The sequence below is a fragment of the Ornithodoros turicata genome, chromosome 10, assembly GCF_037126465.1.
Source record: "Ornithodoros turicata isolate Travis chromosome 10, ASM3712646v1, whole genome shotgun sequence".
Lineage (NCBI taxonomy): Eukaryota > Metazoa > Arthropoda > Arachnida > Ixodida > Argasidae > Ornithodoros > Ornithodoros turicata.
In genome coordinates this window covers 17613238-17637101 of record NC_088210.1, presented here as the reverse complement: position 1 = coordinate 17637101, position 23864 = coordinate 17613238, and the positions used below count along the sequence as shown (strand labels likewise).

Sequence of the window (23864 nt, the reverse complement as noted above, 5' to 3'; positions counted from 1 at the left end):
AGGGAAAGGACACCCCTTCGACGAGTCCACTAATGAACTCGCCCGAGGGGTGTCCTTTCCCTCCCTGGACGAGTCCATTCCGTGTAAGTCACCTTGATTGACCTTGAACGACCTCTACTTGACCTCTATTTGACCTCTACGACGACCTTCAAACTCATTGCATTTTGGCGAAAAACGGCCCAAAATTTTTTTTAGTGTTTAACCTTGATTGACCTTGTTTGACCTTGTCTGACCTTGAATAACCTTGTTTGACCTCAAACGTGGCCTTGAATTAGTTCCGGACGTCCCCGCTAGGGGGCGCCATCAACCTTGCATAGAAAATACACGATTTGGGTGCGAGGAGTGCTAGTTGCGCCTATTTTACTGACGTATCACAATGGACTCGACCAAGGGGGTGTCCTTTACCTCCCTGCAGGACGAGTCCATTTCCCGGGATAGATTTGAGCAACGTTTTCATGTGAGAGGAACCCAATAGTGTGGTAAGGGGGAGGGCGGTGCTATCCTTCTCACCTTTCTCGTAGTTTGTTACGGGACGCACTCTTCGAGAATACTTTTAACAGAATCTAGGCATGAGCCTCACCTTTCCAGCATTCTTAATTATGCGCGTTTTCTTCAGGATCACGATGTCATGAATAAATTTATTCTGCATGTTGCGGACAAATTTTAATAATGCGAGACTCTGTACTAAGGTCGGAGTTGAAGTTGCGGAGACCTCTTTTCGTACATCCCTCTTCCCGCGCCATTCCACCTGGTGCAAGATACACAGCATTTTGACTCTTGGTGTTTTGCGAGACCGAATATCCAGGGCCTTTCACCAGTGCTGAAATCGGGTATACATTGTGAACCACAAGAAGCCAAGGACCGGACGACAGACAAGCAACGTCACAACTGCGAAGTTTCAACTCACAGGTTTATTCACTGACTCCGACGTATGTACACACACGCTGCTAAAGAATTGCAACTTTAACCAATAGAATCAAAGGGGGGGAAAAAGGAACAGGAGAAAGCATAACTCCTTCCCCATCTCATCCTTTATTCCACAAACCTGTAGTTTCACCCTGTGCACCCAACGTTATTCTTCCCCTACAATTCCACCTGCGAAACAAAGAACACCTACTAGACAGGGTATACGTGCACAATTCCAGCTAGTTCTGAGCACTTACCCCTTGGTACTTTCTCAGGGCAAATTTCCAAGGTTCTGCTCCCCTGCCAATTCCACCTGCAAAATAAAGAGCATTTTCTACAGAGTATATGTGCATAATTCCAGCTCGTGCTAAAGCACTTTCATTTTTTTGCTGAAAATTGAAAAACAAGTAAGACTAACCCTTTGGTACTTTCTCAGGCCAAATTTCCAAGGTTCTTTTTCTCTGCCAATTCCACCTGCAAAATAAAGAGCATCTTCTACAGAGTATGTGTGCTTAATTCCAGCTCGTGCTGAGCACTTTCATTTTTTTGCTGAAAATGGAAAAACAGGTAAGACTAACCCCTTGGTACTTTCTCAGGCCAAATTTCCAATGTTGTTCTTGCTTGCCACTTCCACCTGCAAAATAAAGAGCATCTTCTACAGAGTATGTGTGCTTAATTCCAGCTCATGCTGAGCACTTTTATTTTTTTGCTGAAAATGGAAAAACAGGTAAGACTAACCCTTTGGTACTTTCTCAGGCCAAATTTCCAAGGTTCTTTTTCCCTGCCAATTCCACCTGCAAAATAAAGAGCATCTTCTACAGAGTATGTGTGCTTAATTCCAGCTCGTGCTGAGCACTTTCATTTTTTGCTGAAAATGGAAAAACAGGTAAGACTAACCCCTTGGTACTTTCTCAGGCCAAATTTCCAATGTTGTTCTTGCTTGCCACTTCCACCTGCAAAATAAAGAGCATCTTCTACAGAGTATGTGTGCTTAATTCCAGCTCATGCTGAGCACTTTTATTTTCTTTGCTGAAAATGAAAAACAGGTAAGACTAACCCTTTGGTACTTTATCAGGCCAAATTTCCACGGTTCTTTTTCCCCGCCAATTCCACCCGCAAAATAAAGAGCATCTTCTACAGAGTATGTGTGCTTAATTCCAGCTCATGCTGAGCACTTTTATTTTTTTGCTGAAAATGGAAAAACAGGTAAGACTAACCCTTTGGTACTTTCTCAGGCCAAATTTCCAAGGTTCTTTTTCCCTGCCAATTCCACCTGCAAAATAAAGAGCATCTTCTACAGAGTATGTGTGCTTAATTCCAGCTCGTGCTGAGCACTTTCATTTTTTGCTGAAAATGGAAAAACAGGTAAGACTAACCCCTTGGTACTTTATCAGGCCAAATTTCCACGGTTCTTTTTCCCCGCCAATTCCACCCGCAAAATAAAGAGCATCTTCTACAGAGTATATGTGCATAATCCCAGCTCGTGCTGAGCACTTTCATTTTTTTTGCTGAAAATGGAAAAACAGGTAAGACTAACCCCTTGGTACTTTCTCAGGCCAAATTTCCAATGTTTTTCTTCCTTGCCAATTCCACCTGCAAAATAAAGAGCATCTTCTACAGAGTATGTGTGCTTAATTCCAGCTCGTGCTGAGCACTTTCATTTTTTTGCTGAAAATGGAAAAACAGGTAAGACTAACCCCTTGGTACTTTCTCAGGCCAAATTTCCAATGTTGTTCTTGCTTGCCACTTCCACCTGCAAAATAAAGAGCATCTTCTACAGAGTATGTGTGCTTAATTCCAGCTCATGCTGAGCACTTTTATTTTTTTGCTGAAAATGGAAAAACCGGTAAGACTAACCCTTTGGTACTTTCTCAGGCCAAATTTCCAAGGTCCTTCTTCCCTGCCAATTCCACTTGCAAAATAAAGAGCATCTTCTACAGAGTATGTGTGCTTAATTCCAGCTCATGCTGAGCACTTTTATTTTTTTGCTGAAAATGGAAAAACCGGTAAGACTAACCCTTTGGTACTTTCTCAGGCCAAATTTCCAAGGTCCTTCTTCCCTGCCAATTCCACTTGCAAAATAAAGAGCATCTTCTACAGAGTATGTGTGCTTAATTCCAGCTCAAGCTGAGCACTTTTATTTTTTTGCTGAAAATGGAAAAACCGGTAAGACTAACCCCTTGGTACTTTCTCAGGCCAAATTTCCAAGGTTCTTTTTCCCTGCCAATTCCACCTGCAAAATAAAGAGCATCTTCTACAGAGTATGTGTGCATAATTCCAGCTCATGCTGAACACTTATTTTTTGCTGAAAATTGCAAAACAAATAAGGCTAACCCCTTGGTACTTTCTCAGTCCAAATTTCCAAGGTTCTTTTTCCCTGCCAATTCCACCTGCAAAATAAAGAGCATTTTCTGCAGAGTATATGTGCATAATTCCAGCTCGTGCTGGGAACTTTTTTTTTTTTTGCTGAAAATGGAAAAACAGGTAAGACTAACCCCTTGGTACTTTCTCAGGCCAAATTTCCAAGGTTATTTTTCCCTGCCAATTCCACCTGCAAAATAAATAGCATCGTCTACAGAGTATGTGTGCTTAATTCCAGCTCATGCTGAGCACTTATTTTTTGCTGAAAATGGCAAAACAAATAAGGCTAACCCCTTGGTACTTTCTCAGGCCAAATTTCCAAGGTTCTTCTTCCCTGCCAATTCTATATGCAAAATAAAGAGCATCTTCTACACAGTTTATGTGAATAATTCCAGCTCGTGTTGAGCACTTTATTATTATTTTTTACTGAAAATGGAAAGACAGGTAAGACCCTTGGTACTTGCTCAGGCCAAATTGTATCACCTCCGACTGCGAAGTATATCCGTCGACTGCGGGGGAGGGGGCTGAGCCCCCTTCCCGAACTTTCCCCGGCGGAAGCAGGCCCTCCGGGGAGTCTACCCAGCTGACACTCAAGATGAAAGATTCGAGGGATATCCTAAGAATCGCGTGTTTCGTGGTAGTGATCATGAAAGTCCTGTAAAAATTTGCCTCACAACGTCGCAACACGGAATTCCCGACACTCTGCAGACTTCTGTGCATGAAAGGGGAGGGGGGGGGGGGGGGACGTCGTGCCCGGGCCCCCTCCGGCGGATTGAAAACTCTCCGCCTATGACCTCCGGACATGCCTTCTTGCTGTATTCCGATTTCCGGACACTCCTCGTTTATATTCGTTGTGTTTACATTTTAAGTCTATGCTTGTCCTCTCAGGGGAGTTTAGGGAAGGTTAGTTTTCGCCTGGTATACAAGCAGTACTTCCCCAAAACGGCCAACTTGGAGACGCCAGCCTAGTTTGGGTCAGGCTTAGTTGCGACGGCATTGAACAGGTTACCTTCTCGTGACGCAGAGGCCAACCATTCGCTGACTCCCAGAAAGTCTCGTGTTCTTTATACGAAAAAGAACAGGCAGAAATACTTGTAATACATCTGTGCTTTCCCTGCTACGCCCTGCAAAGCTGCAGCAATCCTCTGTATTTTCTTTGTTGAAAACATGTTCAACGCGCATGCTCCATGTTCCTAGGCCAAGCTGAGAAACGATAGCTGAGCGGCCAAAACGTTTCGTCATATCAAGATAATCCCGGTTTAGATAAAATGTACGCGTCCTGCAAAACTGTCTTAGATGAACCGGCTGATAATGCCATGGGCGAACCCAGGGCGGGGGGAGGGGGGTTCAGGATATCCTGAACCCGGCCTCAATTTCTCATGTAGTTTGACCTCAACTGCGTTTCTGCCATGCTGGGCATGGCTGGACCCACTCTCAGAAATATGTCTTGAACCCGCCCTTGCCTCCCACTGAAGCATATCCGTTATGCTCGATAACCGACGGGTAAGATTCTGTACGAATGGGTTTGAGGACACCAGGGAGCAGACTATTGCAACCCAGACGGGAGGGAGGGGGAGGGGGTCTGCAAGTAAATTCATGTCACTTTTACGAACTCGAAGGTCTTTCGTCGACAGAGTTTAGGATTATAGGTATGCACCATTAACTTCACTATTTTAAATAGCGCAGCTTGTGGAAGCATGTTCGTCTCGTGCTACGTGTTCGTCCTGCGTTTTCCCTCAAACTCAAGGCAATGTTAACATCGAATTCGTGTCATTTTCGTGCACGTCCTTTACGCTACAGACAGTGACGTAGCCACGCCCGGGGGGCTAGTGGGGGGCTCGACCCCCCCCCTACTTGCCACGGGCCGACCCACGCAAATTGTGCAAATACGATGAGAAAGTAATATATGGAAGGAGGGACCAGTGTGACGATCGCGAAAGCTCTTGCAGTTCTCGCGTCTGTCGACACTCATGAATGGCTTTCGAAGTATGAGCGTATTAAAATATTTTCAATCTGGTGACAGTGCCTCATTGGACGTAACAGCCTACATGTAATCGCATTGTGGAAGTTCAAATCAGTCTCGATTTGCATCTCTTATCTTGCGCTCTGCGCAATAGCCAGCTGGCCCCACCCCGGAATAGCGGGGGGGGGGGGGGGGGGGAGTTCGTATCGCTAATGCTCTACCTTGGCGGTCTGGCTACAGACATAGACAAACTGGAAAACCACAGGGAGGCAGGCTTCATGACGTGTCGTCTGCTTTGTGTGTCACCTTCGGGTTTTCATCTTTTTAGCTCATGTTACCTTGTACCTGAGCAACCTCCTCGCAGGAACGTGTGGCTTGGCCCGGCAACAATGTGTGGTCTTGTAGCCATAGCTGGCCATAGCCATAGCCGATTAGCCGTATCCAGCTGCATCCATCCAACAGCATCCGATCATCCAGTGTTCGTGTTGTTGTTCAGCACGTGCCAGTGAGTTTTAAGCGAACTGAGCGTGTGTCAGGAGCCTCTTATAGCTGCAAACATTCAGACTGAGCTGCAGATCTAACATGGGAAAAAAGAAGTGAGTAAGCTGTTGTTAACGACCGCTTCCCACGCGTGCGATGCAGTACACTGCAGGGAGTTTTCACCACACATCGTACGTGGAGGGTAGCACCACTTCATCACGTCTATATAGTTTCTTTCTGTAATCTGATCACAATGTCATTGGTCTTCATTGGCACTATCCCATATGCGCGGGTCATCTACCATACAAACTGCATCTGTATGATAAGTACGACGTAGCGCGTGAACCAGCCCCAGAGCACGGTTCTACGAAGAACACACGAAAAAGAACGTTTTAAAGAAAATAATGTACTTGAAGCACTTCACACTGTGTGTTTATATGTCTCTGGATAAGGCACTAAAGATCGTGTCAACGCACACTACGCTACACTGACTTTTATTTATGTTTCAGGGGAGGGAAGTGGAAGACAGACAACCGACCCAGTGCTGTAGGGTCAGACGATGAGGAACTGTATGCAGATATGAACCAGCCAGATCCTAATGATGATGACTATTATCATGATGCCATTGACACATTTCACGCTCAGCGTGACAAGGTATCCTTTTCTCTCGTCTTGTTGTTCCCACACATGATGCTTGTCTTCGGGACAGATTCTCAAATATCGTTTCCACCTTTTCAGGTGTTGCTCGAAGATGAGGGAGATGAGGATGATGCTGATAAGGTAACTAGAACACTTTTGCTTCAAACAAACGCATGTTGGATGCACTTGATCGAGTCGTTAGGAGGTGGAGACAAGCGAGGGCAGCCACAGGTCTGGTCTCAGGCAGCGCACCTCCATTTATCCATGGAGATCAGGCATGATATCTGGTATTTCATGTTACAAGGCACATCTTTTCAAGATTTGCATGTTCAGTTGTACAAATTTTACTTACAGCAGGTAACATTTCTTTCAGTAAAGAAAATCTGTTGATTTGTCTAAACTTTTTCACTAGTACCATCACTGCCCTTCTGGCGCAAAACACATTCCAAACATAAAGGCGTCTATATCCGTTACTCACTTAGAGAAAGAGCCATTGCCTCATTAACTTAGCAGTACATAAAAATCTGCTTCTGTCTTAAGGTGTGACCCAAAAGAGACTATGATGCTGAGGCACCAGTTGCAAGTGGGCTGCGGGAGTAAACAATGCATACTTGCTTTTTCTGTGTGTTTGTGGATGATAACAGTGCCCTGCTATAGATGTTGTGCTATCGTTTATCTAGGAAGAAGTGCTCTCTCTCGGTGGGGATGAAGATGAGAGTGATGCACAGACAAGTGATGAAGATGATTTTGATTCTGAAGATGACCTGGAACCAATTCGAGACATCTATGAAAGAAACGTGCAGAAGGATGAAATGGCCAGTGACATTGATGATGAGGAAGACGGTAAGAGCCTGCGCATATTTATCTTATCTGTTAGTAGACTGTACCAGTTTTAATCTAAGGGTGATACTTTCATAACCCCGATAAGGCCATAAAATTGGGTAAAACCTTCTAAGACGAATCAAATTAATATAATGTCAGAAAAGCAGTCCACGCCAAGAGCCGAAATAGTCTACCATTGCATGATGCTGTCTTCATTTAAAATATCCAGATGTATGGAGTGGTCGGCACTGATTCGTTAAAAAGCTGCTCGGCATTAACTATGCAGGACGGACCTCTTACCTAGTTGCTTACGCATGTGGTGCCTATCACCTTGAAAGGCACCAACAAATATTCTCTATGCACTCATTGCATGCGAGATGCTAGTTGTGTGCACATTGTGTGTGCATTAAATTATTCTGTTCAAACTGTTTCTGAATTAATGACCCACATCAGGAGCTGTGAACATGACAACACTAAGCATAATTAATTTTGTATTCGCAGGACTTCCGGACCCTATGGCTTGGGGAAAAAAGAAGTCTACGTATTATCATACCGACTTTGTTGACGAAGACTATGAAGGTAGGTTATGCTTGACGTGTACTTGGAGAGCGCGGTCGTGCTTAAGAACCTACGCTAATGTTCAGAAACTCTCAAGGTATTGCCGAGAGTGCTGCTGAGCTTGCCGAACTTGAAGAGAAAGAAGCGAAAGCATTGCAGAGGAAACTAGCTGAGCAGCTGTCCGATGCTGACTTTGGGTTAGAATTATTCCAGGCAAGTGAAATATACCATAACATACCTGCCAACTCTCCTGGATTATCTGGCAGACTCCCAAATTTCGTTCACTCTCCCAGAAGATTGAGGTCTTAGGCTTTTTTCCTTTCATTTTCCTTATACTTCCTCATATTCTTTTACTATACAAATTCATAATGTGCGTTACAGGTACAGAAAGAGGAGCCGACGGAAACTACGCAAAAGGTGGCAAAAGACCTGTCAAAGTTATCTTCAGAAGAAAAACTAAAGGTATCGCGGGACATTTCATGTTTTTGTTTTATCGCTTTTCGATCCCATTGTGCAAATTACGTAGTATGCATCAAACTTTTGTCTTCCACAAACATCTAGTGCAACATGTTTCTGTGTCATGAGCATGACCATAGCTAAGCAGAGCTTTCTCTGTTAGCTTACTGCAGCTGTACAAATTTCACAGCATGCTGCAGAGCCTCTGTGCTTTGTGCCATGCTTTTTGTGTGTGCTGGTAAAGCTTAACTGTTATAGTGCAGATAACTGAATTCCCACAGATATTTTGATGTGCCATTTGAGGTATTATGATTAAAATATTGTACCAGGAGCTTTCACACATGATGCTACACTTCTTAGGTGAACCGGTCACTTTTAATTCAACATGCAGTAATGCAACTGAGAAAATGGATTGTCCTATTGTTGCAGCAAGGGTAAAAAAATGTGATGAAACTGTGTTGTTGGTGTACAATAATAACAATGCAGTGCTTGCCATAGCCACTTCATTTTTGTTCTGTTATCTTTGCTGCTCTGTGATGTCACTGTGTACATTGTCTTGCAACACTAAGGAAGTGCAATAAAATGCACGAAAGCTTTAGTATAATTTGTTCTTTTACTTCATCTTTCCAAAATAATGCCCTGTCATCTTGCCCTACCCTTAAGGCACTGTTCTCAATCATCCAAGCTTCAAAACCTGAAAATGGGGCAGAGAGATGAACACTGAACTTTCCAAAAACAAACACGCTCTCATGCTTTGAAGTGTCGATGATCACCACCACCAGGTGGCCTGCTACTTAATTGCTTTGTTTTAATGTTCTTTATTAATATGCTTTCATTTCCGTAGCTACTATCGAAGGAGTCTCCTGAATTGCTTGAGCTTGTTGAAGACTTCAAGTCAAAGGTTGGACATCATTCCCTCCTCCTCTTTCAATGATGTTTTTACGAATCAGGCTTTCAGATGGATGGTCTTGTAGAACACATATCTTTCTATTCTCTCTCGTCAATAATGCACTGTGCAAATTATCTGTACTTAATGAAAGAAGTAATTTGATAATAAGAGAATTCATCAGGCTGTATGAGACAGTCCCTTTAAACAAAAAAAAAAACAAAAAAGTCTGCATTCCACCTACAAGTTGATCAGTGATATTTCAGATGACTGAACTGAAAGACACGATACTTCCATTGCTGGAGCTCGTGAAACGGGGCAAGATCACTTCAGAACCAGCCGTGCAATACCTTAATCTCAAGCGTCAGCTGATCTTGCAGTAAGGATAACCCCTTTTACACTGTTGTAGAATGGTTTCCGAGTTTGACAGTGACAGCTCTGTTTCTGTTTTTCTTTTCCCACTTTGTAGGTATTGCACCAATATCTCCTTTTACCTCGTCCTGAAAGCAAAGCGTGCACCTGTGGCCAACCACCCCGTCATCCGGAGGCTCGTATCATTTCGAAAGGTGAATGGACAGAGTTTGGTAACGATAACAGCTCTTTGGTTACGGGGTCAGTTAAATTACGTGCACCTAAAATATCGCAAGAAGGCAACAGCTCAGTACATTTAAATGTGAAGCCTAAATTTTGTCAGGTTAATAAAGTTCGCCCCGTAGTATTACCTAACACATGCACTGTTGTTACCTTTAATGTTGCAAAACTGTCTTTGTTATGAGCAGTGGAGCCATTCAACTTCTATTTAAGCATTAATACTGGCACGAGCTGTTTCCACGTTTTGTCATGTCATGGTGGCGTGAATGGCTTCCAGCTTAGTGTAAGTTTGTCAAAGCTGCAGCTGGATGAATTCACTGTCTCGAGAGGCCCATGGTTTATTAATTATTATTTTCTCTCAAACTGTCTCCGTCGTATCGTTTGCCGTTCAGTTGTTAAAAGAACTGGAGCCTGTGGACGAAAAGTTGTCTGACGAGATCCATACTGTCTTGGAAATGATTTCAAGAGGAGAGGACATAATTCCACGCACAAAATCTGCTCTGAAGGCAACTAGCAAAACCAAGAAACTAAGGTGAGGTTTCGTTGCCTTATGGGGTCGATTCACTGACTCGCTATATTTTGCATTTTCTTTCACAATTGTGCAACATTATTGCGCGACAGCAAACTGAGACATTACCCTTTAAGGTCCATGTATATTAGTGCTGCTAGTGAAAGGTAATGCTGCACTATGAGACAGAGCATGAAAACCAAGGCTACAGACTAAACATGTGCAAGTGTGGGTGTACAGCTCGAATCAGAGTTAACTTTAACATCATTCCGGGCTGCAGATCCTGGTGGTGCTTAGTAGAAATAACTGCATTGTTTTCTGCTAAGCACCGCCAGTGTGGTGCAGCTCTCTCCCAGCTTCGCAGGATGGGGCATTGTTCAAGTTAACCTTGATGCAGGCCGTAACTTGCTGTTATCCCCCTATTGTTCTCATCACCAATTCATTCATTCATTCAACAGGGTCATGCAGAATATCCAGGACGAGGCAGCCGTTGCAGAAGAAAATGTGCCTAAGGATGCACAGAAAAGAAAGGTATCTTACTTTGTCTGCTTGTATGTAGCGCATACTTTCGATTTGTAAAGTTTAGTCCCGAAAACGGATGCCTCACACTGCAATTTGTCATACTATGCCACTAAGGTAGGAGGAGGTACAAAACAGGGAGCTGCCATATGCAAATGTGCAGCACATTGATTACAAACATCAAAGTTTGTATAAAGGCAATATGTCTCATTGAGCACTGAACCACTTAGACCTTTGCAGACACGAATTGCGTTCATGGCATGTTTCATGTGTAACATCATTTAGAACCACACCTCATTTACATTTACTTGGGATGTAATGTACTGAAGATGTATAGATAAAAAGCTGCTCACATGTAGCATCATGTCAAATACCTATTGTGAAATCATAATTTTTTTAGAACTATGTTAAATTTCTGAAACAATGCATCCATGTGCATGGCATTACACTCCTCCTACGTGTAGCACCAAATGACTGAAATATTCATTTTAATCTCACAGCTGGTAGTATAAAAAACATGTACACTTTGCGCTTCTTTCTCGTAAATATGAGACAAATTTGAAAGTTTATGTGACTTATCATTTCTTTCATGGTGAATTGATGTAACCTAGCAAACTAAGCTGCAACTTCATTATATAAATACGCAAGGTTGTATATTTCAGTCCTCAACCATAGCTTCCTGTTGTCTTGTTTCTTACAGGTGGAAAGCAAAGTAAAAAGGAAGTTTACTGAGGACGAAAAGGAGATCCTCGATTTGTATTCAGCTTCAAAGAAGAAGGCACGTCAAGATGATGAAATTGACAGGTACGTTGTTCTTGTGAGCATTTGTGACACGACTGAATTTATCTGTACGCAAGTGAAGCATGCATGTTGTAAAGAGAACGTACCTGAACCTGTCTGACATTGCGTGCTAATGTGCCGGTTATGTAGTTAAACACACTTGTGTCATGGACATCTGGAAAATTATTAAGTTGACATTCATGACAGTTGTTTGTAAGTATTATTGTACGTGTCAGTTTAATAAATTATTTCTGTTATACGTCTTCAACATACAGTGTCCTAAGAAAACAGAGCAAGATTACAATGTCCTTTCGTATGAAAATTTTCAAACAGAAATATAAAGTAATGTGCTTTTGCAAATCCAATACCTGCAGGTAGCAGGACACCTGAACATTTATTACATTGTTTTGGTTGTTAGTTGTATTTCAAAGTGGTGGTCCAGCTGGCTCTGTCATTTTTGCCTGTGTGAGTACTGTTGTATACGACGGGACAATCGGAATGTTGCAGTGATGTTAATGATGAAGAGAGCGACAACTCAGCGGTTGAGGGTGAGGAAGGTGCACATAAGCAGGAAGATGAAGAGGATGAGGAGCAAGGAGATGAGAGGCGTGGCATTAATTACCAGGTCTGTGCTCTCACATTTTTATTGTAGCACATGCATGTCTTATGCACTCTTAGTGTGTACAATTTCTACGGGAGATTTTTCGTAAAGAAAATTACGTTAGACGCAAACACCATCCGGTTATCTTTCATATAGAAAGAAGAGGTACCTTAAAAGTTTTTTTCTTCTCATTTCAGATTAAAAAGAACAAGGGTCTAACTATAAAGCGAAAGAAAGAGTACCGCAACCCGCGTGTCCACCACAAGATGAAGTTCAGACGTGCAAAGATCAACAGGAAAGGACAGGTGGGTGCCACAACCAACCACCTATGCACTTTATATTTTTATCCTGATCGGGATACAGTCTTCATATTCCCACCGAGATACTACTCACAAGAAGACACCCCCTTTTGTGATTGGAAGTTATTCCATATGTACAGCGTGGGACAAAAGTTTACGGAACATGCTCTGGCGCATGTTCTAGGCAAATGTTCTCTACGGACCCATTCGCTGCTAGCGTATCACTCGGAGGAAGAAATGCGCTTAAGCGTGTTCCGTAAACTTCCTCGAATTACTTACTGTTCAGAAAATGTCAAATGTCACACTCAACATATTGATGGTATTCCAGGTCCGCGAAGCGAGGAAAGAAGTCAAGAAGTATGGCGGCGAAATTTCTGGTATCCGTGCCGGAGTAAGCCGGAGTGTTAAAATAAAATAGAAGGTAGCAGTGTCTGTGAAGTTGTCTGTATTTATGAAATAAGAAATAGTCTTATGATGATTACTAGTACACTGAAAACTTAAACATGTCCCTGACATGCCAATGCATGAACACCATGAACACAACATGCATGAACAAAGAACGAAACTGAGTAATGCAGTAGCAGAAGATAATTGCCGCAGGAAGGTGCGGAATACAGTTCAGACCAAATCGAGAAAGAATGTTCTGTGGTGGACTATACCAGCGGAATTTGCCGTGAGGGTTACCCTGAACCACCTGGGTCAAAGCACAAGTAATGAGCCAGTAATCTGGGGTTTATTATCGGCTGTACATATTTACAGGGACCAAAAAATATATTTGTTGCATCAAATAAAATACACTATCTATATATATATATATTACTTAGGCATCGTCTTCATCACTATCTGTTACCTGAGCAGTAAAACCTCGCTCTTCGTATGCAAGCTTTGCATAGTTTATCTGCTGCACAACCTAAACAAAACAAAGAGTACGTCTTACGGAGGATCGTCGAAAAAAAAACTGCGCAAACACTTACCTTTTGGGCAACGTGCTCGCTATCACAGCCAACCCTGAAGGTACGGTCATGTAAACTCAAGGATGAGGTCTGCTCATCAGCCCAGAGAACAAATTCAATTTGGAAGGCAGAGCCGCCTGTTTTCGCAGACGACGGAAAACTACGGCAGTACTTGAGTTTACTGTACGGAACCATGTGTGCAATGCTTTCTGCAGTCATGTCGTCGGGCAGCAGCAGAAGCACCCGTTCAGTCGATATGAGCACTCGGAAGCTCTCTGCGACTGTTTCCAACTGTTCCATGGCAACATACCTGTTAGAGAGAAGGTACGTTCTCCAGACAAGATGCCTTATACAGTAAGAGCTCGCTAATTCGACCCCCGTTAATCAGTCTATGGCAACAAACACTCGTTAATTCAGAAGCAGCTCGGTGCGCACCAGATAATTAGGAGAATCGCAGCTCGAGGGAAGTGCACTGGTGCAAACGGCGGGCATCTGAACGATCAGAATAGAGGCGAAGGGTGGCGCCACTCTGCAACTACTCTAAAAGGAGTTGGCAGAGTATGCAGTGACATAATCTGTGACATCACCTATGTTATTGCAACTTCTGGGAAGCACACGAAGTACGAGAAAGTGGATGTGATGAAAGCAGAAATGAAGTCCTGAACAACGGTATCCGTATACAAGAAGTAATGAAGTACGGGTACTCTCACTCAGTTCTTTTCAAAATAAATTAACCTTCATAACGGCAAGCACACCACGTACTTTGTTGTCCATTCGATATTTTGACACTCTGATAATTCAGACATTTTTGTGGATCCTGAGTGATCCAAATTAACGACGTGTCACCGTTCCAGCCTTTCTTCACAAAGTTTCCGTACAGGATTTACGATGAGAATTTGTAATACACTACACCAAAGCCGTGATGATATGACCTCCATTGAATGCAACTAAGTACAATACAAAACAAGGTTTTGGCCAGTGTAGGTAGATTACTACTCACAGATCGTCGACGCCGTCATTAAGGCTGCAGAGGAACTGCTGCCCAAGGGCCTGTGTGGTAGAGTAGCACGGCAGTAGCCCACCAGGTCCCGAGCATAGTCGTGGGGCTCTACACCGTTTGGGATGGTTGTGCGAGCTCAGCTTACTGGTGTTCCGCACGGCACTTGCGGCACCGGAAACAAAGTCTAATGCTCCTGCGGTAGGCATGGCTAGCGCTCCGAGAATTCCTTTTCCGATGCCCGTTATGAGACCCTGCAACATTTTTCGGAATATATGGATGGGTAACGCCACAGACTAATAGACAAAAGGCCATTCAGACTCGGGGACTTACCGGGACACCTTCGGTGCTTGCACCCTGGTACGAATGTTTTACGATGCCCGTGAACCCGTCACGGATGCCGTAGCCCAGGCCCTTGAGACCAGTTATAAAGGGTCCTGTCCTGGTGCTGGCATCCTCCAGACGAGTTCGAGTTCTCTCTTCCTGTTGACTCTTGGTCATTGCTACATTTTTGAGCCCATCTGACCAAGAACCAGTTATCTGAAAGCAACGCAACTAGGAGTAAGTTTGCTGTCTTCAGTATTTATCGTAATAATGAAGCAACCCATGTTCAGTGGGTTGAGAAATACGCAAGCATTCCAAACGCTCAATTTTGCTTCCTTGATTCTCGCACTACTGCTAATGGTACTTAGCAGTAGCCTCCCGTACTTTTGTGCGTATTAACAAGTCCACCAACTTTCTGAATGGTGAGCCGTTTAGTACAGTGCTGGACAAAAGTCTTGATCCTCTCAAAGCAGCGAGGCTTACTTGCATTGCTGACCATGAGTAAGCCAAGCCAACCATGTTTGTGCACACCACTAGAGTGATTCGTTCCATGCTCCTAAGTAATGGTCTTGCACATAAGTAATTAGTAGAGCTGTGTGAATAGAAAAATTTCCATTGCGAATAGTTTAAGAATATTTCAGTTGCACTGCGAATCGAATTCGAATAATCAGACAAGGCCCAATTCGAATAATTTCGAATATCTCATGGTGAAATATTTTGTGGTGGTGTGCTGATTCGATGATGTTCTGCTCCAAACTTGTGAGCCTGTTCACTCAGCATAACATATCGTGAGAGAAGCACAATTCCCACTGTGTTGTGTATGGTAGACTGCATTAGTGGGATGAACTGCACTGAGAGTAGACAGCATGTTCCATGTAGCCTGCTTTGTGTGCATCTCCCCATTTCTATGGTTACATTCTGAATTTCCTGTACTTTTTTTTGCACATATTGCATTTATTGGAACATGCAGTGCCCAGAGTACAGTGTCGACCATGAGCTTACAGAAGTCGTAGACTTTAGTGACAGAATATTGTAAACAACGTAAAGCAGGCTTTACCTAGCACTAGAGTGTAATGAGGTGAAGCCGACTTGCAGAATGGAGCCGTACACCAAAATAACAATGACGGTGACGTGAAGTGGGTTTCACCTAACCCTTGGAAGCAAAGGGGCAAAGCCCACTTGCAGAATGGCGATAGCGACACCTCGCTTCAGTACTATTCGAAAAATATTCGAAAATTTTGAATACTCAAGTACCTTGTGAATTGCATTTGAATAGAATCAGATATTCGTGTCATACTATTCGAAATTTCAAATATTTTCACAGCTCTAATGCAGACCCAATACCTAATGACTAAACGTGTCACTGACATCCCAGGAGAGTAAGCCGGCGTGTATTATCGTTGTTGAAATTAATTGAAATCAACGCTGAAATACACACACAACTTTCGTGGGACCCAAGCATCAGCTCAAATTATCCGGTTATTATCAAAGTTCGAATTATGCGAGTTTGAATTCATGGAATGCACTGTATGACAATGCAGGTATAAGCAGACCTTTGCAGTTGAATTGGAGAAGCCATGGGTTACACTCTTGATGAGGCTCATTGTGTTGCCGTCACTGATGAACTCTCGGAATCCCGCTGACAGGTCATTGAATAGCCCAAGCGGGTTCCCCAGGAAGTCTACGCTTCCCAGGATTTTCGCAGCCTGGCTTTGAAGTTCCTGAATGAAATAAACATTCGTACGCATAAGTAACAGTGTACTGCAAAACACAAGATCAGGTACACTTCCTAAAGATTCTGTACGGAGGGTCGCTTACCCCTTTGTAATGTTCAATAACACTATTTGTGAGGAATTCCAGCGACTCAAACGGATGCGATTTGACAAAGGAGTCTAGAAGAAAACGTACATAATATGTATAACACAAGATTCGTGTGGGGTCACATAATGAAAATTCTGAGCACAGGAATAAAATGGCTGGTAGTATCACTAGATTTTGTAGAGGGGCATTAAAATGCAAAAATTATTCCTCACGGAACGAAAGCAATGCGGGAGGAATGGAGTTCACCCATTACGCTGTTAGTGATTTTTAGCGTGAAGGAAACCGCAATTTGCGCTCTCCCTATTTTCTCTTCCCTCGTTCCTTTTGTATTGCTGTATACATTTGAGAGCAAGGAAAAGGATGTTTCCTTTTTCCTGAAGCGGACAATGTTCCAGATTTTTGCTAACAGCGGCTCCCAACATGATCAAGGAGTGCTTACCTAGCTCTACATTAGCATCTTCAAATCGGATAGGGCTCCAACCTATCATCTTCTTGATTGCCTTCAGCTCTGGTGGTTTCTGGCTCATGGTAAGTACGCTGAGTTTCACCTGCTGCAAGCTAAGTTTCAGTGTGCTGAAGTAAAAGCGCACTGCACTAGCGGATGCCACAGCATGTGCCCTGCAGGAAAATGGAATGCCATCACTATGCAAGCATTTCCTTTTATGATATGCTATGGAGTGTTATGCCAAGTAGTGTTCTCAGTAGGACATGAACAGTAATTTAAATATGTTGTCAGAACAGAACTGAAAATTGATACAAAACCAATGTTCAACCCAAGAACGGCACAAAATTTTGTTTGTCAATCCAAGCAAGAGTCACACTGCCAAAGAAATTACACGTATTATAATTTTGATATATTATATTATATTTCCATATTATTCAAAAGGCCAGAGATATCCAAAAGGGCCGCATGTAGGGCTACAATAGTTTTTGTGTCAGTGTACTACTTGTCGCGACATACGGTGAAGCAGCAAGCTCCTGCGGCCAACAGAAACAAGCATACAGCAACGGTAGAGTGAGGCTAAAGCATGCCATTCTTGGGTCGAAGGTGACTATAGTTTCTCCCTATACCAAGAATCTGTAGCAAGATCATAAGGTAACGACATGTTGGTTGAGGACTATCAAGAGTGCCCAGATAACTGAGTGGTTATGCAATGCCTTATTAATGTCCTTAAGGAAATAAAGATGAAATGAAATTAGAACTATGATGCCAGCTGAAACAGGCTTCATTTTGTCTTTCACTGATTGTCTACGTTGGATCGATTGATAATACGCACAAGTCATTACCTGAATCTCCAAATATTTGTAAATTTACCGTTTACCTTTGGATTTGGTTGTCAATAATCTCCTCATCCGAGTCTTTACAGTGGCTGCTTTGATCGAAGTAAAGCAGCTGGGCTATTTTCAGCACCAGCAACTCTTCCAAGACCAAGGTGATGTTTTTAATCTCCATAATGAAATGCTATTCAAAGAAAGTCGAACTATAAATATTCACTTCTTACAAGCATGCGTGTATCTCATTAATAGCCCATCATGTACGTTAAGATCACCTTGAATATCTCTGCGTCCGTGTCTCTCTGAGGTATCCGGTGGGCAGTAATGCGAACTGCTGGGAGGTGGCGCTGCTGGTCTTTCTTGTGCGAGGGCGTGACGTAAAGGGCAACGGGCCGCTCGGCATCCCGTAGTTGGTTGTCTACGTGCACGTCTTGAATGCTGGCATCGAGCGATTGAGATCCTGGGCCCTGAGATACATCCACGAGGATGTTGTGGAGCAGTGCGTACAGCAGTTCTTCATTGAGGTGGTTGATCACGGAGATACCAATGCCACCAATGAGATGCATCTGTGTGGGACGGCAAGTTACGTGTAGTTAATTGTAAAAGGTGCAGCCATAGAATGCACTTTGTGAAGTCGGCAGTCCACCAGCCACGGAGAAGAGGTCCAAAGTGCAAGAAGCCGGTGATTTACCGGTTTCCAGAAAAGTGCTTGTTTTAAAAGTATTCCTACAGATGGTGACACTGTAAAGAATTACAGTGGAACCTCGTTAGCGCGTACCTGGCGGGGACGCGGGAAAAGTACGTGCAAAGCGGTACTACGTCATAACCGAAAATTACTAATTATGTCACTTATCGTCACGAGAAACCCGAAAAACGCATGCCGTTATAGAAGCCACCAATTCACGATCTTTACTTCACGCTCAAACGCAGAAATCCGTGATTTTTGTTGAGCGATGCGCCGGCCTCGGCACGGCACGGCACGGCGTCCTAGTCACCATCAGAGTTGGACGCCGTTTCGGGAGCAACAGCGGCGATAATGTCGTAGTCCGTCAATTCGGCTGATGTCGCGACCTTCTCCTTTACGTGCCTTACGGTCAAAACGCGAGGCTTGGCCATTGTACGATATTGCAGCAGGAACGAACAAGCGACGCACAACCATAGCTCGCCGTTTCGTGCCTTCGAAGCTCACTATCACAATCATCTGATAAGGCGTGAGATCGGGCCCCGCTACTCACCGATACGCCAAGTCGACCTTCACGTGAGTTCGTAGCAGGGCCCGATCTCAAGCCTTATCAGATAATTGTGATAGTGAGCTTCGAAGGCCCGAAACGCCGAGCTCTGCGCACAACACGTACGCTTACTGGCAGCGTCCCAAGAAAGAAAGATCCCAAGCTGACATGTGGTCCTGCATGACCTTGCCAGGTCATGAGCCCCATATTCTTTCTCCCAGAAAGAAGGAGATTACAGATAAGAAAAGGGAGATATGGGGAAGATTACGGAAACAATCGCCGCGTGTTCTAGAAGCCGACAGGCTTTTTTCCCCCCCGCGTTCGCAAGGACCGGTTTCGTAAGAACAGACCAACGAAAATGGTACGCGATAAGCGACACAGGCGTCAAGAAATGCTACGTGTAAAGCGGTCATGAAATGCATTGACTTCAATGGGTGTTCGGTCGGGGAACCCGAATGACTACTTCTAAACCGGAACTACGGCTTATGCGGGTACGCGCTAACGAGGTTCCACTGTACCACAGAAAGGAAGTTTTTTTTTTTTTGTGGGGGTGGGGGGTGCTACTGGAACTTTACATGAGGGGGAGGCTGTCACCTCCATTTTCCCTCTCCCAAATGCACCGCCACAGGTGTGCTTACGGAGGTGCTTTCAACCCCCGATCTACCCTGGCTAAGCCACTGCTGTAAGGGCTCCTTGTATTAACACCAGATGATGCTAGATGCCCAGTATTTTCTGAGTATTTGGGGGGATAATTCAGGCATAAAAACGACACTTTATCATTCTGTCTATGAGGAGTAATATGTTACGGCGGCATTCACTCAAGTTTCCAGTTTATGTGCACTACCTGCAGATCGAGGCAAGGTCTGTCGGGTTTCATGTCGGGCCGCAGCTCCTTGCCGTTGTTCGTTTTCTCTTCAACAACAACCCACTCAGTAGCCGCAGAGGTCTTTGTCACCAATTGCTGCAATGAGAGTGTAGTGCGGGTTAGACGGATAAACCTATATTCCCTCATATCAATAAAATGTGGCAAATATGCAGCTGCACCTCACCGAGGCAGCTGTAGCGTCTGCGTACCTTTTGTCTGAAGTCTGTAACACAGAGCACGATGGTAGGGCCATCAGGGACAACTTTCACGGATAGGATGCCCGAACCACCTCGCATTTTTTGGTTGCTAATGGCCTGCTCCAGCGGGATGCCATTCTCCATTTCGAGGAAGATAACAGGCTGGGGTGGCCCAAGCACAACGTCGTTTCCTTTGCAGGAGCAACAAGAAAGACGGTTTCATTTCATTTCATTTTAATACCTTAAGGGTCAAAAGGCATTGCATAAGTAGGGCCTGACTTTTTAGGGTTAAACTCGTATCCGCCCGATATTTACTGCCCCGAACGAAATCTGTAAAATTCGGGTTTAACCCCAATCTACCCGAAAACATCCGGGTCGCGTGGCACACTCATAAGCGTGCATTAAAATAAAGTTTGATAACATTTCTAAACATTAGTTCCATGTTAAGACAAATTTTTATTAAACAAAAAAAAATCACCCGAATACACCCGAATTCCTGACGACAGAATATGCCGTAACGGGATTTAACCCGAATTTTCAAATGAAAAATATCACCCGATATTTATCCCCCGAATTTGGCCAAAAATAAAACCCAAAAAAGTCAGGCCCTATGCATAAGGGGGGAGAAATGTACATGTGAATAACATAAAATAGTACAAATAACTATGTGAAAAAAAAAAACTACGTGAAATACAAGCAATTCAGCGTGACCATAAAGCGCACAAAAAGAAAAAAAACACAAATGACTACGTGAAATACAAACAATTCAACACGAACAACAGAACTAGAATAAGTGCAGTTCGTTACACATTTCTTGAAAATAAATTTAGGTTATCGGAAAAAAAAAAAGAAAAAAAATGAGCTGGCAACTAGTTCTAATCACTAATACACGTTGATAAAGGAGAATTTCTAAAATATTCACTATGACTTAAAGGAACATATAACCTGTAAGGGTGGTGAGAGCGTTCAGAGACGTAATACGGTGCACGCAGGTATCGACCCTGTTGCGAATAAAGCTTGTGCATTAATTGCAACCAGTGTGTCTTGCTTCTAACAAGGAAATACCACAGTCTATACTTGGAATTTTGTTACGCTAGAATCCCTATCATATTTACTGAAAATAAAGCGCACAGCCTTGGTTTGCACGGATTCCGATTTCTGAACGAGAGTTCTTCTTACTTCTCGTCCTTACCCTTCTCATTTCCAGAAACTGGCTATGCTCGTGGAAATATACAACCACAGAAAACAAAGGCCATAATCAAATGACCCGCTGAGTTTCGCACACAACAGCCACTGCACATTACCTCTTCTGAGACCAACAAAGCCGTCTCTGGGCTGCACGAACATGTTTGGAAGCTGACAGCAAAGACGTCCGTTCTCTGTGAAGGTCCACTTCTGAGTGAGACGGCGACGCTCGTCGGGCTTCCGTAGCATCAGCTCAGTGTACTGTTTGGGCTCGGGTCCAAGACCGGCAATGTCAAGCACCAGCATGCGTCCGCCGTTGCGGCCCGAGGCAGCGCTGCTACGAGGGTCAAGAGGAGTGCTCGACCCTTCGTGCTGCAACATCCCGGTAGACGTCATGCGCCACAGCTGGGATCTTTTGCCCAGCTCCTGGACGACGAAAGGCCGACTGTCACACCGTGCGCTCTGGCGTTCCCGTAACAATACCATAGACAGCCGACATGACCGAGGAAGTGGTACCACGAGAAAAATTTGTTTTTGTCTGGCGATTTAAAAAACTTCAGGTACCAAATACTGCAAAGCACTAATGCGGGCACTCGTACAAGCTCGTGTTGAGACTAATTACTAAAGCTGAGTAGCCTATATATAATAAGTGGGGCCTGAAGTTTTAGGGTTTAACCCGATTCTTCCCCAAATTGAAGGTGGCCTCTTTAGGGTGAAACCCCCGAGTTTTACCCAGCAAATTGCCCTCGCTGAAACGTCTGTAGCAATGCGCACTAGCTTGTTTGGTAGCAAACACAGTTATATCACCGTTTGTCCCGAAACGGTACAGTTCGTTACAGTAATAGGGCCCCGATTTCTCCACAAATTTAGCATACTGAAAGTTTTTCCACCCGAACTCGCATTAATTTAGAGCACATGTTTATTTCCCCCCGATTTTTACCCCCCAAATTTGAAAAAAAGATTTTTCCTGTAAACTTCAGGCTATAATAATGAGTGTGCCTACCTTTCTCATTTTTTTTATTTTCCACTAGAAAATCTGCCCTTTCACACAATGTCACTCGATTTTATTGCTTAAAAACAAACCATTTTCCAACTCATATTATATCGCTGCACAAATTTGCGATGATTTTTGTTAAGCTCCGAGTGCCCTCACTTGAGCCCTGTACCACCCCTTTTGTTACCCTCCTTAGAAGGAGGAGGTCACTTGTACTTGCCTTTTTGTTTATCACAACACATGTCCCATGAGGTACATCCAGGACCAATTCTTGACATTTGACATCCTTCGAGTAGGGATGCAACTTCACTAAAGCACGCGGCCTGAAACAGACGGTAAGAAGAACTCGCAGAGGCAGAAATTCAGGCACTACTGCGAAGACACACACAAAAAAAGAAATGACTTTGCAGGGATACGAGGCACATCCATAAAAAGTAAGTTCTGTTCGAAAGTATTGGCGCCATTGCACTGCAGTGAACACTGTGGCGAACCATGTCAGGTCATTCGTCCACCGAAAAAGCTTTTTTGACACCATTTTGAGACAGTAAGATGGTGTTGATGGATCTTTCTTATATTTAAGGCAATAGCTCCCTCCCAAACGGTTCGGTTCGGTTCGGTTCGGAAGGGAATGTGACACCAGATGACAAGAACGTTTGCATTATGGCCATCATGTATTCAAATATAAAAGCAATGAAAACAATATGATATGGTGCTTAGTGTACTTTAACTTTATAGCAGGCGGTATCGTTCCACGATATCGGGATGCAAAAAAAACGATGTCCCGCTATGACAAGTGTCTCAGTAATAGCGGAAACTGCGCAGAAATGCAGTTTAAGATGTATGTGGAACACATTTTGGAAAGATGTCTTAACGTTTTCTTAATAGCCAATCAGAACTTACTTTCTAGATAGTACTCCTCGTATCGCAACACAGAGAAATATGCATTAAAGCTCACTCGAGAAAAGTTCCAGTGAAGGCGATGTAGAAGAAATTCTCGTAGTACAGGTGCTTCCCTTCCCGAAAGCTTGTCATGTCATATGTCTCGCTCATACCCCCGGGAGCAATCACAGTGATATACGGGTTCAATATGGGTTCATCCCAGGCATACGGCACTAAACGTACAAAGTTTAAATCACTTATCACAGCCGTGTCCACGGCACAGAGTGAATCTGAAAAAACATGCGCTACGCTACCTGCACTGTGAGGCTGGACAACTCCTCTCAAAAGTCCTTCACTGACTCCAGTCTGGTGAAACGTGATGGGAACTTCTGACTGGTTGTCAATTCTTATCAGAGGCGGTATCTTAGTGCAGTCCGCAAAGACAACGAAGAAGGTTGCTCGCTCCTGTATCACCTCAACTCGTAAGAAGTAGGATTTGCCAGACCTGTCCCTATGAACAGAGGGTTCAGTAATTCGAGACAGCATACAACAGGAACAGCTGAGGTTGGGGGTAGGTGTGTATATAAGCTGCGACAATGGATGCGAACACAGTTTAAGCAAACGCGCACACCTCAGGCAACAAGGGGTGAGAGCAATGTAACCCTTTGCCCAAACTGCTGCCCCAAGAGCTTTTTTAGAAGCTTTTTGTGATCACGTATCTCACCCATAACCGATAAAGCTGATAATCATTCATAATTAGAGCCTGAAGTTCTAGG

At 43.8% G+C, this 23864-nt stretch overlaps 2 protein-coding genes across 2 annotated transcripts in view; one reads left to right on the top strand and one right to left on the bottom strand.

Annotated features, from left to right (window-relative positions):
• Positions 1 to 5667: 5667 nt before the first annotated feature.
• Positions 5668 to 12801, top strand: LOC135370744 (something about silencing protein 10-like). Its single transcript, XM_064604565.1, has 16 exons — positions 5668 to 5826; positions 6220 to 6364; positions 6449 to 6490; positions 7030 to 7192; positions 7673 to 7750; positions 7827 to 7942; positions 8111 to 8191; positions 9030 to 9086; positions 9338 to 9450; positions 9541 to 9637; positions 10055 to 10194; positions 10629 to 10701; positions 11390 to 11493; positions 11977 to 12094; positions 12268 to 12375; positions 12698 to 12801. The coding sequence occupies exons 1-16, from the start codon at positions 5813 to 5815 to the stop codon at positions 12785 to 12787; spliced, it is 1539 nt and encodes a 512-aa protein (XP_064460635.1). The 5' UTR covers positions 5668 to 5812; the 3' UTR covers positions 12788 to 12801.
• A 282-nt stretch (positions 12802 to 13083) lies between these two features.
• LOC135370743 (intermembrane lipid transfer protein VPS13D-like) overlaps positions 13084 to 23864 on the bottom strand; it is a 53206-nt gene continuing 42425 nt past the window's right edge. The window contains exons 65-79 of the mRNA XM_064604564.1: positions 23403 to 23599; positions 23165 to 23321; positions 22430 to 22532; positions 21335 to 21641; positions 20043 to 20221; positions 19813 to 19929; positions 18015 to 18305; positions 17787 to 17926; positions 16904 to 17082; positions 16462 to 16535; positions 16197 to 16364; positions 14653 to 14859; positions 14323 to 14573; positions 13344 to 13632; positions 13084 to 13279 (exon numbers count right to left, since the gene is read on the bottom strand). Of these exons, the coding sequence (XP_064460634.1) occupies positions 13190 to 13279; positions 13344 to 13632; positions 14323 to 14573; positions 14653 to 14859; positions 16197 to 16364; positions 16462 to 16535; positions 16904 to 17082; positions 17787 to 17926; positions 18015 to 18305; positions 19813 to 19929; positions 20043 to 20221; positions 21335 to 21641; positions 22430 to 22532; positions 23165 to 23321; positions 23403 to 23599 (2749 nt within the window). The 3' untranslated portion in view covers positions 13084 to 13189. The remainder of the gene's footprint in view (positions 13280 to 13343; positions 13633 to 14322; positions 14574 to 14652; positions 14860 to 16196; positions 16365 to 16461; positions 16536 to 16903; positions 17083 to 17786; positions 17927 to 18014; positions 18306 to 19812; positions 19930 to 20042; positions 20222 to 21334; positions 21642 to 22429; positions 22533 to 23164; positions 23322 to 23402; positions 23600 to 23864) is intronic.